Genomic DNA, 19,470 nt, shown 5'->3' with positions numbered 1-19,470 from the left:
CCTTATAAGCTCCACCCACTAGCTCTCCCACATCACATCTCAGGAACCAATCATAGTTCCTTAATTTGTCTTGCACCATGGGGGGGGGGGTGGAGTGCCTATAGGATCAGTTTCCCATCTTGTTGATTTCAACTTCCTTTCTCTGAGGGCCTCTCTATGCCTGCACATCTCAATGGTCAACAACCTCCAGGTCACTGATTGATAACATCAAATAAAGTAATGGGGAGGGAAATTCCCTTCCCACATCTGTAAGATAAAAGAGGTGGGCTGAAGGACTCAGAAGTCCTCTTCCATCTCTGAATTGTTGCAAACCCCATTGACACCCACAGTCTCTAGAAGTCAAAGGGTTTTCCCCAGCATGAATTCTACTGCCTAATCCCAGGAATAATTAGTAAATCTTTCCTGGACTCAGAACAGAAAATATAGCAGCATAGCTTGGATATTATTTCACATGGAGAAATGAAAAGGCAGGATAGTTTATGGGGCTAAAAAAACATGGCAGTGGAATAGTATATTCATAAGCAGAACTCCATTATAGAAAGCCCCTAAAAATCAGTTCTGGTTCAGTCACTAAACCCTCTCTTTTGAGGCTTCAAACCTCAACCTTAAGTTCTCTCAGGGAAATAGCAAAGACCCAATAGCTCTAGCTGGGGATAGGAAATGAGAACAGTAGTTGATTCTGTCACACAGACCTCCTAAGCCAGGTGTAGTCCCCTTGGGGCTTATAGCTTATGTACTGAGCTTCCTGCACTGTTCTGGAAACTTCATACCTGGACATTAATTAAGTGGTGCTTTTCAGGAACAAAGGCAAAGGGGTCCCACAGGCAGAGGATTTAGAGTCATCTGAGGCCACAGAGAGTAAGGGTACTGGGCCTGGTTGGTAGCTCAGGGTAACCAATAAAGGTTTCCTCTTCTCCCAGATGTTTCAGCGAATCAATATTTCTAGCCACCTTTGCCTTGTGCTGGTCTTTTGTGAAGGTTCATGATGGAGTTGGGCACTGGGACAAAACCAAACTTAACCAGTCTCTCCAGCTATGAGGAGAAGGAGAAATAGCTTTGACTGTGATGATAATGGAATCATTTGGTTTTACCACCACACCTATGTGATTGTGTGTTTGAGGGGGATGCATGTATCTGGGAATAAGTGGCTCTGAATGTGTTATGTTTATCTATGTGAGTTAAATATCTTAACTAGCTGATGCAGTAGATAGAGCACTGAACCTGGAGTCAGGAAGACCTGAGTTCAAGTCTGGCCTCAGACAGTAGCTGTGTAACCCTGAGCAAATTACTTAACCTTGTTTATCTCAGTTTCGTCTATAAAGTGAACGGAAGGAGAAAATGGCAAACCATTCATTCCAGCATTTTTGCCAAGAAAATCTCAAATGGGATCATGAGGACTCATATATAACTGAACAAAAAAATTAGTGTGTCTGTTTTTTTCCCCAACATTTATGTCTAGATCCATGTGACTAGGTGAATGTTTCCCAACCTATCTGTGCCCATAAGCATGTCTTTGTGCTTTTGTCTCTGTTCTCGTATTTATCTGTGTGGCTACATAAATATGTGCCAGCATCTGTGCATTTGTGTATGATCGTATACTCATTTAAATTAAAGAATATCTGAGTGTGAATGTGTAGAATTCTGTGTGAATAAATAAGCAGAATTCCTGACTATTTGGCTTTTCTCGTTATCCTACCTTCCTTCTTCCCTTCCCCTTTCCCCTCCTACCTTCACCTCTACTTTGTTATAGGTTTCTTCTGAGTCTTCAGGAGGCGGCACTTTTGTGTACCAAGGCTTTGTGCGAGGACAAGACTTTGGGCATTTTGGCCTTCAGAGAATTGGTAAAGTTTGTTTAAGGACTATATGATCATACTTGTGCATAGATCAAGGAAGGGACTCTGAAGTAGGATGTAAAAGATGGGTAGGAATGCAATGAGTAGAAGCAATCTCCTAAAGAACAAACATGTAGCACTAGAAGAGGAGACTAGTACAGTTCATTTGGAACATAGGAAGGGAGTGGTATGAGTTAATGCTGGAAAGGTGTGGGGAAATGGATAATGGAAGGCTTTGAATGCTTATCCATCAGCCTTTCCCATTATAAACAGATGTACAAAGATATAGCAGGTATCTGGGCTAATATTTCCTAAATTGGTCCTTATTCGATAAATGTAGTGCTAGGTGTGCTGTCAGAGAAGAAAACAAGAGAGCCTCAGTGTTGCAGAGCAGTGAAGCTTTCCAATTTTTGTGTCTTCTCATATTGACTTGGGGGTATGTTGGCAAATGATTAACAACCTACTCTTCAGGAGGAAAGATTGTATATACTACACACTTTTAAGTTTAATCTTTATTATTTTCTCCAGCACTTTCCTAAGGGTAGACAATCAATAAAACATGAATTCTGATTTATAACATTTGCTGATTTCTATGGTGTAAAGGTTCAAACTGAAAATTTAAGTTTGCTCTTACAAACTGGTTTGAGCTGGCTCCAGCACACTCTTGTGGGCATTGCTGGAAGAGGTGTCCTGCATTGGGGTTGTATTATGAAGTTGCCTGAGGTCTTAAGCATAAAATTCACCAAAGGGCTGCGTCGTTGTGGCTCTCTATCATGAGGTCTGCAGTAGATGCAGACCACGCCTTACCTGCCTTATTCTCTCAGCCGGGTATGTGTGTGTAGTTATAGAACTCTTTAGTTAAGCGTGGCATAGGTCTGATTACACTGACCCTTAGCTCCAGGTCTACTTTCTGTTCACTGATGAGGTAAAGCCTGGAGCAATAGAGTGATACCCAAGACAACTGGGAGAACATTTAGTTAAACCCTTACCTGAAGCCTGATAGCTTTTAGTGAATCCTTGAGCTGCAGAAACTCTGCTTGAAACTTCTGGTGGCAGGCAACACTCATGTCTTCTAGGGCAATTATGTGCACAGCCTCTGAGTACTATGAAGTTCCTCATTATGTAATATGTCTATGTAGGGACATTTTCTCAATAGAACATAAGTTATTCAAGGGCAGCAGCTATTTAAATTTTGACTTTGTATCCCTAGCACTTGACACAGTGCCTTACATAGAGTAGTATCCCCATAAATGTTTGTTGAATTGTCATCATCCCTCATCATATCCAGTCTAGACCTCCAGATTCATAAATAGGCTGACTTGGGCAGATTTGAGAAGATGTGTTATCCTAACTAAGGGTCATGAATTTAAATGTGTTTTTGTTGGTATAAGGGAAGTAGATAAGAAGAGAGGCAGTATAGGTGGAGATCCACCCTGTGTTATCAAGGAAGAATGTAGGCCCCTAGACCTAGGTAGAGGAAGATACCCTAGTCAAAGAGGAAAATAAATTTTGCCCTTCACTATTTTGATTAGGACTGGAAAAATAAAACCCTTTTTAAAAGGAGAATGGGAGATTTAAAGCAATAACCTTCCCTTAGCTTAGATTTGTGAATTCACCTTATAATGTCTGGTGCCATGTTCAAGGAAGAAGGTGGTTAAGAACTTGGAATTTTCTCAGGACACAAATAGGGCTTTCCTGACTTATTCTACCAACAACTCCACCCCATGCTGACTAATTAGGCTCTGACTGTATCTGTGACTCTGTCCATTACAGACCTCAGCCGACTGGAGACAGACCCTGAATCCATTGGCCGTCACTTGGCTTCCAACAGCAGCTCAGTGGCCGCAGCAATCCTCGTGCCTTTCATTGGTCTCATCATTGCTGGCTTTGTGCTCTATCTCTATAAACACAGGTACGAGGTTTGAGAAAAGATGCAGTTAGTGATGTAGGACTAGGAAGGTGCCCTACATTTACCAATCAGATCTCCATGACATTCTCCAGAACAGCAGCAAGGTTCTGTAAGCAAGAATTGATCTGACTTTGTCTCTCTGCTTCTCCGCCCTTTCCCTCCTGTCTTTCCCCCCCCACCCCCCCTTACAGGCGGCGACCCAAAGTCCCATTTAATGGCTATGCTGGCCATGAGAACACCAATGTCCGAGCCACCTTTGAGAATCCCATGTATGACCGCAACCTCCAGCCCACAGACATCATGGCTCCTGAGGCAGAGTTCACGGTCAGCACAGTGTGCACGGCTGTATAGCAGGCACTGTGCTGCTGCAATTGCCAAGGAGAGCGCCATCTTCGGCAGCTGGTGAGAGGGGATTGGAAGAGGAAGAGAATTCACAACCCATTTCAGGAAGCTTACTGAGTTCCTTCTCACACATACAGACTCATATATAACTTTGTGTGTACAACAACTCCCATGCAGAGATACAGAACATAGGGATATATCCACACTTTTTTTGAATTATAGGAGTAGTATTTTTCCAGGTGTAGCACATTCCTATCTGGCTTGTTAAAATCAGTACATCATTCTAGCTTGTTACCATCTTTTTGTACTGTTAGTGGTGGTCCCTCCCTGCCTTAGGCTCTCCACAAATTTTGTAAACCTATCACCTTGCCTTAAGTGCCTTAATCTACATTGTTGATAAGATGTTACCTTAGGACAGATCAAAGGTAGATACCTGAAGCTGTCTGCTAGAAACCCCTACCATAAGCTGGCATCCATTAATGACTATCCTATGGTTCTAAGCATCTAAAAACTATTTATTTATCCAATTTCTTCCTCTTACCCACAAGGATATGATAAGACATTCAGAAAACTAGCTTCTTCCTTACTTCCTCTCTGCTTTCCTCAGAAATCAAGTACTCATTGCAAAGGAAATCAGCCTTGAGTGAAAGAGCACAAACTCCACAACTCTAAACACACTGAGAACAAATACTCAGTACTTAATAAGAAAAATAATAGTTCTTTCATCAACGTCTAGCCTATTCAGCCTCATAGCCTTTTCATTTTGACTTCCTGAAAAGTTTATCTTACTCTCTGTTTCATCTTGATCTTCTTAGACTTATGTTAAGGGAAAACCTGGGGGCTAATTGAATCCACCATGTCCAGGGCAAGCAGATCCACTCTCAAGGTCTTTCTTTTCAATCTTCTGTGACTTATCCCTTTGTCAACAAAAGCTTTATTGAGTTTGCCAACATCTCTCCCTATATCCCAAGCCATGGCTAACACTTCAATATACCTCTCTTTTTTCATTAACTTTCTTAATTCCAAGTCAACCATGGCTGTAAAAGAGAAAGAGGGGGAAAATGCCATAGATATTTATTCACCTTTGGATCCTTGTTTGGCCTTCTTAGGTCATGCAGAATGCCCTTATCCTTCTTCCTTACCCTTACCCTTCTTTCTTCAGACATTTGAAGACCATAATATTGTGGCTTCCTATATTTTTCTCTTTCAAGCTAAACATCTTTATTTCCTTTACTTGCCCTCATAAAGCACCATTTTCAGTCTTCTCACCAATTCATCTTCTAATTGTTTTAGTTTTGAACCACGCCTACTGAAATGTTAAAATACTCCAGGTGTGTTCTGATAATTGCAGAAGAGAGCAGCTTCACATGTTACGCCTGCTTTGTCTCCTTTAAGGCAACTTCCAAAGAAAACAAAATTAATATGACATTCTGTGTTATTGTCACAAGTCTACCAGTTTTTTATTCATTATTATTCCAAACTCATGTTCCTAGTTGAGAGAATAGAATTTCCAATAGAGTTCTTTATTGCTCTCACACTAGAAATTTTTAGGTAAAATTTATAAAAATCTTGAGCAAAGAAAACGTTATAACATAGATAGATTAATGGTAATATTTGATTTCTTCTAATAAAACAATTATTACTGAATCTGTTGGGGATACCCTTTCATCATTCTCTTAAAACCACTCAATTCCTCTGACCACTCCTTGAAAGAACTTTCTCCTAGCAGATTACTGGTGGCTTAAAATAATCAAAGGGATCACTACCTGCTCAATATTGTAATCCCATAGGAAATGAGGAAAAGAGATGATACTAGGTCATAGAATCTCAAATCTAATCCCTTCAGGAGAAGAAAGAGCAATAATTTTAAATAAATGTAAGCTTTTTCTCATTCTAAATTTGTGTGCTACTCTTAATCCACTTCCTAGGCCTTAGCATTTATTTTTTATCATTTTACACACTTTCCTAAGAAAAAGGGATTAGTCCTAAGATAATTTTATTTTAGTGGAGGTCATCATTTCCTGATCAGTTGATTGTTCCTGTTTAGTTTAATTTAGTTTTTTTCCTTAGCATTTATTTTTTATCATTTTACACACTTTCCTAAGAAAAAGGGATTAGTCCTAAGATAATTTTATTTTAGTGGAGGTCATCATTTCCTGATCAGTTGATTGTTCCTGTTTAGTTTAATTTAGTTTTTTTTTTTTCTAGTCCTCTCTGACTTCATGATCCCATTTGGAGTTTTCTAGGCAAAGACACTGATGTGGTTTGCCATTTTTTTTTCCAGATCATTTTACAGTTGAGGAAACTAAGGCAAACAGGGTTAAGTGACTTGTCCATGGTTACAAAGCTAGGAAGTTTCTGAGGTCAGATCTTCCTAACTCCAGACCTGGTGCTCTATCCACAGAGACATCTAGCTGCCACCTAGTTAAGTACTGATAAAATTTCCATCCTTCAGGTAAGTCAGGAAAGAACTTGAGATTGGAGAAATATTCATTTTCTTATGTGTTCAGATGAATTAAAAAGGAGATTTTAAAAATGTTTCCATAAAACCTAAGATTAGCTTTCTGGCTACCATATTACACAGTTGACTGAGCCTGAAGTTTCCTATAACCCTCAGATTTTTTTCACATGATTATTTGTCCTGTCACAGTTACCCTACCTATACCTTTAGAGTTGTTGCCTTTTTCTCTAAGAACAAAATTTTGCATTTGTTCTATCTTAAATTTTATTTTTATTATAACCACCTTTTAAATTTTAACTGGCTTTTAAGCCAAAGATAAACATGTTGCATTAAGCAGAGCAAAAGACAGCTGCTTCATGAGACTTCTTTCCATTGTTCATAATTCCTCCAAGATCAATAATAGCTATTTTTTTTTTTTGTCACATGCGCAAGTACCCTGGGATGATCTTCATCCAAATCAGGTGGCTTAAACTTATTAAGGGCAGCCATGCATTCTCTTACTATTGCTTCACTTTATTGAGTTGTAATTATCATCAATTATCATCTTTTTTATTCTATCCCTACCAGTCTTAAGATCACTGTTTTTCAGTAAGTATTCATTAGGTGCTTAGTATGCTAAACAAGTACAATGGAGACAGGAAAGAAAGTAAAAATAGCCCCTCTTATAAGGAGCTGGCCATGGAGGTGAGAAGGAAGAACATTTCAGGTTTGAGATTTAGCCACACCAAACGGGAGCGAATTTTGGAGAGATGTGTGTAAGGAAAAATAGACCAATCTGGCTGAACCATAGAGTATGTGGAGGATGGTCATGCAATAATGATTAGTATTTATATAGCACTTTAAATTTTGCAAAGCACATTACACACTTTATCTCTTTGATACACACAACAACTCTATGAGGTAAATGTTATTATCTCCACTTTACAGATAAAGAAACTGAGGCCGAGAGGCCCCAAAGTCTTCCTTAGAGTCACAGAAGTAGTGTCTGAGGCAAGATTTGAACTCGGGTGTTCCTAACTCTAACTCTAGCAGTCTGTCCAGTGTACCAGCATGTGTAAGAAGACTGGAAAGATAGGAAGGGGCCACATTGTGAAGATTTCAAGTTGAAATTTTTATTGGATCCTAAAAGTGATAGGAAGCCACTGTAGTTTATTGCATGGGATGATAGCATGGTCAGACCTGCATTTTAGGAAGGGATGTATAGGAAGCCTGATGAGACTAGAGACAGGAAAATTGATTAGATGCAACAGTCTGGGCCAGAGTTGATGAGGTCCAGCATTGTAATGCGAGCTGTATAAATGGACAAAAAAGGGTTCATATCTGAAAAATAATGTGGAAAAAGAAATGATAAGATGTAAACTGATGGGATAAAAAGTGAGAGAAAGGGGTACAATAGAAAACTCTGGTTGCAAGCTTGAACTGACTTGAAGGCTGATGGAGTCCTCAACAGTAGTAGGGAAGTTTAGAAGATGAGGGAAATGAAAATTAATTCTGCTTTGGACATATTGAGTGCAAGATGCCTTCAGGACATCAAATAAATATCCATTGGGCAGTGGGTAATGCAGAACTGGAAAGAAACAGGCTATTTATATAGAAGTGGAAAACATCTGCATAGACATGATAATTGAGCCCATGAGAGCCTATGAGATCACCAAATTAGGGAATATGAAGAAAAAAGGACCTACAGCAGATCCTTGAGTGACATTGATGAAAAGGAGTCTGAGAAGGAATAGTCAAAATGCATAGGAGAACAAAAAGAAAGAATTATGATAAAAACAGAGAGGAGATAAAATGCCAAAACTGCAGAAAGGTCAAGAAAGATCAGGATGGAGAAAAGGCCATTGGGTGTGGCAATTAAGATAATTGATAATTTGGATAGGAAAGTAATTTTAATGGACTGTTGTGGTTATAAATCAGATTGTAGAGTATTTTTCTATTGTTTCAATTGTTTTTCAATTGTGGCCAACTCTTTGTGCTCCATTGGGGTTGTCTTCCTGGTAAAGAAACCACTGGAGTTGTTTGCCATTTCCTTCTCCATCCCTTTTTTTTTTAATATATTTTATTTGATCATTTCTAAGCATTATTCGTTAAAGACATAGATCATTTTCTTTTCCTCCCCCCCCCACCCCCCATAGCCGACGCGTAAGTCCACTGGGCATTAGATGTTTTCTTGATTTGAACCCATTGCTTTGTTGATAGTATTTGCATTAGAGTGTTCATTTAGAGTCTCTCCTCTGTCATGTCCCCTCAACCTCTATATTCAGGCAGTTGCTTTTTCTCGGTGTTTCCACTCCCATAGTTTATCCTTTGCTTATGAATGGTGTTTTTTTCTCCTGGATCCCTGCAAGTTGTTCAGGGACATTACACCGCCACTAATGGAGAAGTCCATTACATTCGATTATACCACAGTGTATTAGTCTCTGTGTACAATGTTCTCCTAGTTCTGCTCCTCTCGCTCTGCATCACTTCCTGGAGGTTGTTCCAGTCTCCATGGAACTTCTCCACTTTATTATTCCTTTTAGCACAATAGTATTCCATCACCAACATATACCACAGTTTGTTCAGCCATTCCCCAATTGATGGGCATCCCCTCGTTTTCCAGTTTTGGGCCACCACAAAGAGCGCAGCTATGAATATTTTTGTACAAGTCTTTGTGTCCATTATCTCTTTGGGGTACAGACCCAGCAGTGCTATGGCTGGGTCAAAGGGTAGATATTCTTTTGTTGCCCTTTGGGCATAGTTCCAAATTGCCCTCCAGAATGGTTGGATCAGTTCACAGCTCCACCAGCAATGAATTAATGTCCCTACTTTGCCACATCCCCTCCAGCATTCATTACTTTCCTTTGCTGTTATGTTAGCCAATCTGCTAGGTGTGAGGTGATACCTCAGAGTTGTTTTGATTTGCATCTCTCTGATTAGAAGAGATTTAGAACACTTCTTCATGTGCTTGTTAATAGTTTTGATTTCTTTATCTGAAAACTGCCTATCCATTTCCCTTGCCCATTTATCAATTGGAGAATGGCTTGATTTTTTGTACAATTGATTTAGCTCATTATAAATATGAGTAATTAAACCTTTGTCAGAGGTTTCTATGAAGATTTTTTCCCAATTTGTTGTTTCCCTTCTGATTTTAGTTACATTGGTTTTGTTTGTACAAAAGCTTTTTAGTTTGATGTAGTCAAAATTATTTATTTTACATTTTGTGATTCTTTCTATATCTTGCTTGGTTTTAAAGCCTTTCCCTTCCCAAAGGTCTGACATGTATACTATTCTGTGTTTACCCAATTTACTTATGGTTTCCTTCTTTATGTTTAAGTCACTCACCCATTTTGAATTTATCTTGGTGTAGGGTGTGAGGTGTTGATCTATTCCTAGTCTCTCCCACACTGTCTTCCAATTTTCCCAGCAGTTTTTATCGAATAGTGGATTTTTGTCCCAAAAGCTGGGATCTTTGGGTTTATCGTATACTGTCTTGCTGAGGTCACTTTCCCCCAGTCTATTCCACTGATCTTCCTTTCTGTTTCTTAGCCAGTACCAAATTGTTTTGATGACTGCTGCTTTGTAATATAGTTTTAGGTCAGGGACTGCAAGGCCCCCATCATATGTGTTTTTTTTCATTATTTCCCTGGATATCCTTGATCTTTTGTTCTTCCAAATGAACTTTGTTATGGTTTTTTCTAAATCAGTGAAGAAGTATTTTGGTAGTTCAATGGGTATGGCACTAAATAGATAAATAAGTTTGGGTAGGATGGTCATTTTTATTATATTGGCTCGTCCTATCCATGAGCAGTTAATGTTTTTTCCATTTGTTCAAGTCTAGTTTTAGTTGTGTGGCGAGTGTTTTGTAGTTGTGTTCATATAGTTCCTGTGTTTGTCTTGGGAGGTAGATTCCTAGGTATTTTATTTTGTCTAAGGTGATTTTGAATGGGATTTCTCTTTCTAGTTCTTGCTGCTGAGCTGTGTTGGAGATATATAGAAAAGCTGATGATTTATGTGGGTTTATTTTGTATCCTGCAACTTTGCTAAAGTTGTTGATTATTTCAATTAGCTTTTTGGTTGAATCTCTAGGATTCTTTAAGTAGACCATCATGTCATCTGCAAAGAGTGATAACTTGGTCTCCTCCTTGCCTATTTTGATGCCTTCAATTCCTTTATCTTCTCTAATTGCTACTGCTAGTGTTTCTAGTACAATGTCAAATAGTAGAGGTGATAATGGGCATCCTTGTTTCACTCCTGATCTTATTGGGAATGCATCTAGTTTATCCCCATTGCAGATGATATTAGCTGTTGGTTTTAGATAGATACTGTTTATTATTTTTAGGAATGACCCTTCTATTCCTATGCTTTCTAGTGTTTTTAATAGGAATGGGTGTTGTATTTTATCAAAGGCTTTTTCTGCATCTATTGAGATAATCATGTGGTTCTTGCTAGTTTGCTTGTTGATGTGGTCAATTATGTGGATGGTTTTCCTAATGTTGAACCAGCCCTGCATCCCTGGTATGAATCCTACTTGATCATGGTGAATGATCCTTCTGATCACTTGCTGGAGTCTTTTTGCTAGTATCCTATTTAAGATTTTTGCATCTATATTCATTAGGGAGATTGGCCTATAGTTTTCTTTCTCTGTTTTTGACCTGCCTGGTTTTGGAATCAGTACCATGTTTGTGTCGTAAAAGGAGTTTGGTAGAACTCCCTCTTTGCTTATTATGTCAAATAGTTTGTATAGTATTGGGATTAACTGTTCTCTGAATGTTTGATAGAATTCACAGGTGAATCCATCAGGCCCTGGGGATTTTTTCTTAGGAAGTTCTTTGATGGCTTGTTGGATTTCAATTTCTGATATGGGATTATTTAGGAATTCTATTTCCTCTTCTGTTAGTCTAGGCAGTTTGTATTTTTGTATATATTCATCCATTTCTCCTAAATTGGTGTATTTATTGCCATATAATTGGGCAAAGTAATTTTTAATGATTGCCTTAATTTCCTCTTCATTGGAGGTGCTGTCCCCCTTTTCATCTTTAATGCTGTGAATTTGCTTTTCTTCCTTCCTTTTTTTAATTAGATTGACCAGTACTTTGTCTATTTTGTTTGTTTTTTCAAAGTACCAGCTTCTTGTCTTATTTATTAAATCAATAGTTCTATCACTTTCGATTTTATTAATTTCTCCCTTAATTTTTAGGATTTCTAATTTGGTTTTCTGCTGGGGGTTTTTAATTTGATCGCTTTCGAGTTTTTTCATTTGCATTTCCAATTGATTGATCTCTGCTCTCCCTTGTTTGTTAATATAAGCATTCAGGGATATGAATTTACCTCTGATTACCGCTTTGGCTGCATCCCAAAAGGTTTGAAAGGATGTTTCGCCATTGTCATTTTCCTTGATGAAATTATTAATTGTTTCTATGATTTCTTCTTTAACTAAACGGTTTTGGAGTATCATATTGTTTAATTTCCAATTGGTTTTAGATTTGGTTTTCCATGTACCATTACTAATCATTATTTTTATTGCCTTGTGATCTGAGAAGGCTGCATTCATTATTTCTGCTTTTTTGCATTTGTGTGCTATGTTTCTGTGACTTAATGTATGGTCAATTTTTGTGAATGTGCCATGTGGTGCTGAGAAGAAGGTGTATTCCTTTTTATCCCTATTTATTTTTCTCCATATGTCTATTAATTCTAATTTTTCTAAGATTTCATTCACTTCTTTTACCTCTTTCTTATTTATTTTTTGATTTGATTTATCTAAATTTGATAATGGTTGGTTTAAGTCTCCCACTAGTATGGTTTTATTGTCTATTTCTTCCTTCAATTCTCCTAGTTTCTCCATTAGAAATTTGGGTGCTATATTATTTGGTGCATACATGTTGATTAATGATATTTCCTCATTGTCTAGAGTCCCTTTTAACAAAATATAATTACCTTCCCTATCCCTTTTGATCAGGTCTATTTTTGCATTGGCTTTATCAGATATCATGATTACCACTCCTGCCTTCTTTCTATCAGTTGAGGCCCAGAAGGTCTTACTCCATCCTTTAATTCTGACCTTGTGGGTGTCAACCCGCCTCATGTGTGTTTCTTGAAGACAACATATGGTAGGGTTTTGGATTCTAATCCATTCTGCTATTCGTCTACGTTTTATGGGTGAGTTCATCCCATTCACGTTCAAAGTTATGATTGTCATTTGTGGACTCCCTGGCATTTTGATTGCCTTCCCTAATTCTAACCTTTTCTTCTTCGGCTCTACCTTTTAGTCCAGTGATTTACTTTGAATCAGTCCCCCTTGTCCCCTCCCTTGATGTTTCCCTTTTTAGTCCCTCCCTTTTTCTTCCCTCCCCCTCCCCCCTCTCTTTCCCTCCCTTTTTGTTCTCCCTCTCCCCCTCCCCCCCTTGGTTTTCCCTTCTCCTTACCCTTGTTGGGTAAGATAGAATTCAGGATCCCAATGGATCTGGATGTTTTTCCCTCTCAGAGTTGATTTCCCTGAGATTGAGGTTTAAGTAAACCCCCCCCCTCTTCCTCTCCTTCTTATAGGAGTTTTATTCCCCTCCCCTTCCCATGTGAATCTTTGTGTGAGAATGATTATTCTATTTGGTCTTTCTTTACCCCCTATTTATACATTGCATTTTCCCCACATATTAGTATACATAGATTGATATAAATGTAGTCCTTATAGAAGAGAGTTTGAGTAAAAGAAGAAGATAACATTTTTCCCCTTTCCTTAATATTTACCTTTTCAGGTATTCCTTGCTCTTTGATTTTCGGTATCAAACTTTCCACAGAGCTCTGGTCTTTTCTTTGCAAAAAGTTGGAAGTCTTCTATTTTGTTGAATGCCCATACTTTCCCTTGGAAGTATATAGTCAGTTTTGCTGGGTAGCTGATTCTTGGTTGGAGACCCAGCTCTCTTGCCTTTCTGAAGATCTTGTTCCATGCCTTATGATCATTCAGAGTAGAACTTGCAAGGTCTTGTGTGACTCTGATTGGCATTCCTTTATATCTAAATTGTCTTTTTCTGGCTTCCTGTAGGATTTTTTCTTTTGTTTGATAGCTTTGGAATTTGGCAATTACATTCCTGGGAGTTGTCTTTTGGGGGTTTAGTGTAGAAGGTGTTCTGTGAGCTCTGTCAGTGGCTGTATTGCCCCCTTGTTCTAGAATCTCTGGGCAATTTTCTTTGATTATATCTTGTATCACCATGTCCAGTTTGGTGTTTATTTCTGGCTTTTCTGGGAGTCCAATTATTCTTAAATTATCCCTTCTCCCTCTATTTTCCAGATCTATCACCTTGTCAGTGAGATATTTTATGTTCTCTTCTAATTTCTTGGTATTTTGGCTTTGCTTTATTAATTCTTGCTCTTTTACACGATCGTTGTCTTCCAGCTGCCTGATTCTGGCCTTTAAAGCCTGGTTTTCCTTTTCAGTTTCATCATACCGGTTTTGTAGATGCGTGAATTTCTTTTGCATTATTTCCAACTTTTCCTCCCAGAAGGCTTCCATCTTTTTGGTCATTTCTGATTCAAATTCTTCATAGGTTTGTGGAGAGTTTCCATTTCCTTTGGAAGGTTTTGGAGCATTTTCTTGTATATTATCTTCTATCTGCTCTGTATTTTGTATTTTGGCTCCATAGAATGTGTCCAAAGTCGCCCCTTTCTTCTTATTTTTCTTGGTATTTTGGGGCTTCTGTGCTTCTGTGGAGTTTGCCATCTCTGAATGTGGAGGATTAGCTTTTCTTATCTCTGTCTGGTGTTCAGAGGCTTTAGTCCTGGGCAGATGGTTCTATGAGCTTTCCCTGGGTTAAACTGAATATGCCTCACTGGCACTGGAATGGAAGGGTCGGACCCCGTTGCTTTCCGGAAGTTGCCTTCAGAATCGCTGGCCGTGAGGCTGTTTTGTCGGCCTGAGGGGGGGATGGGCTGCAGCTTCCCCAAGCTCCGAGGGCAGGGACTTTCACTGAGACTTGGATAGCAGGATCCAGCCCCTGAGGCTGTCTTGCTCCAGGCAGTGACTTTCACTGGGACTCGGATAGAAGGCCCTGAGGGTTGTTGTTCCAAGGACCCTGCTCTCTGAGCCCAGCCCTTGGACTCTGCGCTCCTACCCCTTAGGTCTGAGTGATCTCAGGTTCTGGCTTTTGAGGGGAGCCGTACCTTTTGATCCGGGTCCAGGTCCAGGAGGAGGGTTCCCGGGGTCTGTGCTGTTGATCGTTTTGAATTTCGGCGCCTTAGGAGCTTATAGTTTGAGATTGGTCGGGAAGGGTTTTCCGGAGATCTGAACTTTAGCTTTCTCTAAGCCGCCATCTTAACCGGAAGTCCCTCCATCCCTTTTTACAGATGAGGAAACTGAGGCCAAAAGGGTTAAGTGACTTGTCTAGGGTCACACAGCTAGTACATGTATGACTCCAGATTTGAACTCAGGAAGAAGAATTTTCCTGATTCCAGGTCTAGCACTCTCTCCTTTGCACTACCTAGTTGCCCCAAGTTATAAATAAAAATCATATAAAATGAGATTTATTCATGAGGATGAACATCTTCATGGCCTTATGGAGGAAGTAATGACTATACCTTTTCAAGCATGCTGAGGCTAAGAGACCAAAATCTGGACTTAAAACAAGGCAGAGAGAGAAAGGAAGCTTAAGGAAAGAGACTAAATTGGAAAAAAAAAGACAAAAACTTCAAATTATATGTTGCAAATATTCACTCTTCTCCATTTTGTGGTCATAGAACCAGGTATGATATCTGTGATCTCAGACCTAACCCTGTAACATAAAATTCTTTACCATCTTACACCCTGAATTCTCTCTGACTGGGTTGGGTTCAGGGATCTCCATACACATGTGTTATCATCATCATCATCTTCCTGGCTTATCAGAGGTCTAGGAGAAACATTTCTTATATTCATGACTTCCTTAAACACTGAAGATTGCTTGGGTTCAAAAAGGTATGGCTTGCTAAATACAGAGTTGGGCAAAAGGTGAGCAAAAAAGAACAGGAAAAAATTAAGTGTCTAGAACTTGAATTTCAAGTGAATGTCTAATAAAAATTCCCCTCAAGACTCTACCTCAATTATCTGTACATGTCTCAATGTTTGTTCTTTGTTTTTTTTTTCCCTTTCCTTTACTTCCATTCCCTTGGTCATGAAAAGAGAACTGGATTTGGAGTCAGAGGACATGGGTTAAAATCTTCCATCTCTTGACCTTATTAGCCACTTGACCCTCAGTAACTCTCTTCCCCTCTGAAGTTTAATTCAGTTTACTTATTATGACCACTAAGGCCTCTTCTATCTCAAAATCTCTTATCCTATTTTCAAATTTCTCTCTCTTTCTCTCTTTATCTTCTCTCTCTCTCTCTCTCTCTCTCTCTCTCTCTCTCTCTCTCTCTCTCTCTCTCTCTCTCTCTCTCTCCCCCCCCTCTCTCTCTCTCCCTCTCTCTCTCTCTCTGTCTCTCTCTCTGTCTCTCTCTGTCTCTCTCTCTCTCTCTGTCTCTCCCCCCCCCCCCTCTCTCTCTCTCTCTCTCTCTCTCTCTCTCTCTCTCTCTCTCTCTCTCTCTCTCTCTCTCTCTCTTTCTCTATATCTCTCACCCTCCCCCACCCCCGTCAAGATAGCGCAGTTAATCAGGTCTACATGTATGACTTATTGACATTCATACACCACAAAAAAAAGTTTTGTGAAAAAATAATTTTCAGTTTTCCCTTGTACAGAGGTCTTCAACCCTTTTTGGTCAGGAAAATGACCTAGTGGTGTGATTAAAGTTTATATTCTTCAGGGGAAAAAATTGAGCTCCTTTTCTTCTCTTTCTTGACACAAGATTGTGTTTGTGTTTTCTTCCTAAGTGTGAAGAGGGTTAAGATTGGAGTAAAGGTCAGAACAAGAGAACTATGAGTGAATATTGTATGTAAAAGGAAGGTTGCTGCTTACCAAAATATTTTACTTCTTGTTTCTTTCCTTCACCCTCATCTGTAGTTCTTCACAGGGCAGGACTTGAGCTAACAATGTGTGCAACATCACCATCATCTGTCTTGTCTTTATCTACTGCTGCTGCTGCTATTGCTGCTGCTGCTGCTGCTGCGATTGCAGACCCTCCACCCCAGGACCATGGAGATCAAACCCACAAAACCCTGCATTTGGACTCATTTCTCCAAGCCGAGAATGAGAAAACAGGAAGAGGCAGGAAACCATTAAGGAGAAAGAACAAAACGTTGTTCCTGGGTACTTACACACACACACACACACACACACACACACACACACACACACACACACACACACACACCTCTCTAATTTTTTAAGTACTGCAGAAGTGAGTGAAGGAGCCAAGAAATTGCCATGCACAACACCCTTTATTAGAAAGACAAGCTAGATTACAAAAGAAAGGGTATATCCGGCTTATCTCAGAGAGATCCAAGAGATCAACCCATCAACCAAGTAACAAAAATTAGAAAATCCTCGCCACAGAGTATATAACTTTCTCAGCCTTACCAAACACCAAGGTTTATAGGCAAATACCTCCATTTGCAAATGGGTTGACTGAACTAAAAATAGGACCCAGGTGTCACCTAAGTGTAAAGAAAAAAACTTTGAGGGAGATTGAAAATAGTCATTGTTTTGTTTGTTCCAGACTAGTGAATTCAAAATGTCTTGTTGAGCCATGAGTAGGAATAGATAAGGTGAGTCAAGAGAAAGCAAGATCAGAAATCTAGTTAAAAAGGAAGAATTTAGAAGAAGAATCCCTGCTAAGGAATATTTATGGGATAAACACGGACCATAATTGCACAGTAACTGTAAAAAAGATGGATTGGTTTTGATCTGCACTGATGAATGGAATACCCATGTCAGTGAGATCAGTGATCCATTGAGATATAAGACACAGCATGGCTGAAGCCAGAGAATTGATTCTTGTAGGGGGGTGTAGTGGGAACAGCAGATCCAGACACTGAAGAAAGTGTGGAGCTGGGAGTTCACAGAGTCGGGGAACAATGGGGGATGCCCTGGGTCTAGGCAGTAAAGTAGAGTCTGGGGACTAAGAGAACAGAGGAACAGACTATTCCAGGAGGTTCTGGATTTGTTTTCTTTAACCCAGGCAGGGAAGAACAAATGGAGAAACAAACAATTATAATACAGAGTTGTGACACCTATGTTGGAGAGCAAGGATTGAGCAGGCATGTTTTTGTATCAATGAAGACTACTTCTGGCCCTCCACTTACTTAATAGCATAGGGAGCTAAGCCTTCCAGGACTCTTTTTTTTACACAGAGTAATTAAGTTAAAAAGCCTCTCAGTTTTTTAACCTAGTTAAAAGAGGGCTTGAAAAAATTCACAATGTTTTATCTATTTGTTAACAGTAAAAGTAAAAATAGCACTGTAAAATTAACTTATTTTGAACTCACTATTTTATAACTTTAAAAGATTTTTTAAAGCTGAATTTATTATTTTAAAAGTCCTAAACTGAGCAAGTCCCTACTGCTAATTTTCTATCAGGCCAATTTCTGCACAGAGACATATATGTATGAGTGTGTGTTTGCATGCATGTGCGCATGTGTGTATGTGTGGTTTGTGTGTGTGCGTGCACACGCACACATTGTGCTTATTCAAGGTTCCGTCTCCAGCCAATGTCAACACTGGACACTAACCTTAACAGTAACCAGTATGGTCTGGGTCATGTTAAATCCTGAAATAACAAATACAAATATGCAGCTTTGTCATCTAAATTTTATGTGTTTGCAGATTAGCCATTGCTAAATTCTTGTAGTGTAAGGGTTGGGGAATGACATTGATATCTCTCTAAGCCTTGGTAATGAGACTCTCTCATGGAAATATTTAACATCCGGCTAATGTGGAGATTGACCAAAGCCACTAGAAAGCCACGTTGGTGGTAGCTGCAGCATCCATTAGTGATAATGCACAGTATGTGGGTCATTACAGCAGCCCTGGGAATTAGACAAGGACAGTATTTTGAACAACATGCAAAAAGCAATCTGGCTGCTGTACTGTCTCACAAACCCTAACTCCTTCCCCCACTTCATGCTTCTCTCCAAATAATCCATCTCATGTCCTCCCCTCTCCCCTTTCCCACTTCGGGACTTTTCTCTCAAAACTGGTGGAAGGGTAGAGGAGAGAAACCAATCATTTGCAGATGGGCAGTCAGGATTTCCCCAGGAAACAAGAAAAACCTAGGGAAATTTTTGAGACCGCCTCATCATCACTCAAACTCGCCACTTGCACACCTCCAGCCCATGGGGAAAAAAAAGGAAAAAGAAAAAAAAAGAAACTCTTTTGTACAGAGATATATTTTTATGAAACAAAGTTTGTACAGTTGAAAAAATAAGAAACAATGTAAATTTTTTTCATTATTGTAGGTAAAAAGTAGTGGAACCCTTTTTTTGTAAATGTAATAAAATGTATAAATATGGTTTACAGAAAATAACCGACATTGTAAATATGTAATCTATACACCCCTTGGCTTGTCTAAAGTATATATGTGTTAATTTATCTGTCTCTGTATATGAGGCTTCCCTCCCCATTCCCCAGTGTCCTGGCATATGGTACTTCCCTGAATTTGAAAGCTATTTTAAATTTTTTGAATTCAAATAAAATATAAATTTTTGCACTCCTTGTCTTCTTTTTTTTCCTTCTTCCATTAGGGCTTGGATTATATAGGGGTAGGGGTGGGCAGATAGTAGAGATTTAGAGCCCAGAGCTTGAATAAATCTAATAATTCTGATTCCCCTTCATCTTTCAATCATTCTTAATTTGTGGAAGTTCTGTGGATGGCGGATTTCACCAGGTAGGCAAATTATTCACTAACAATAAAATAAAGCCTCTTCTCCACTCTTTAGGACTCAAAAAAGCTGGTTTGGGCCTCAGAAACTCAAAAAAAAGGCAAAGGGTGGGCAGCAGTCAAATGTGTGTAAGTGTGTGTGTAGTAGTAGTAGTAGTAGTAGTAGTA

At 39.2% G+C, this 19,470-nt stretch overlaps 1 protein-coding gene across 7 annotated transcripts in view; it reads left to right on the top strand.

Annotated features, from left to right (window-relative positions):
* The window catches only part of CSMD2 (CUB and Sushi multiple domains 2), a 1,065,508-nt gene extending 1,046,377 nt beyond the window's left edge, over positions 1–19,131 (top strand). For all 7 annotated transcript variants that reach the window (XM_056795117.1, XM_056795119.1, XM_056795118.1 and 4 more), the window contains 4 exons: positions 1,751–1,841; positions 3,606–3,744; positions 3,933–4,143; positions 16,489–19,131. In XM_056795117.1, coding sequence (XP_056651095.1) covers positions 1,751–1,841; positions 3,606–3,744; positions 3,933–4,092 — 390 coding nt within the window. In that variant the 3' untranslated portion in view covers positions 4,093–4,143; positions 16,489–19,131. The remainder of the gene's footprint in view (positions 1–1,750; positions 1,842–3,605; positions 3,745–3,932; positions 4,144–16,488) is intronic.
* The last annotated feature ends 339 nt before the right edge of the window (positions 19,132–19,470 follow it).

The sequence above is a fragment of the Monodelphis domestica genome, chromosome 4 (genome assembly GCF_027887165.1).
Source record: "Monodelphis domestica isolate mMonDom1 chromosome 4, mMonDom1.pri, whole genome shotgun sequence".
In the NCBI taxonomy this organism is placed as follows: Eukaryota; Metazoa; Chordata; class Mammalia; order Didelphimorphia; family Didelphidae; genus Monodelphis; species Monodelphis domestica.
This window is presented reverse-complemented; position numbering and strand designations above follow the sequence as displayed.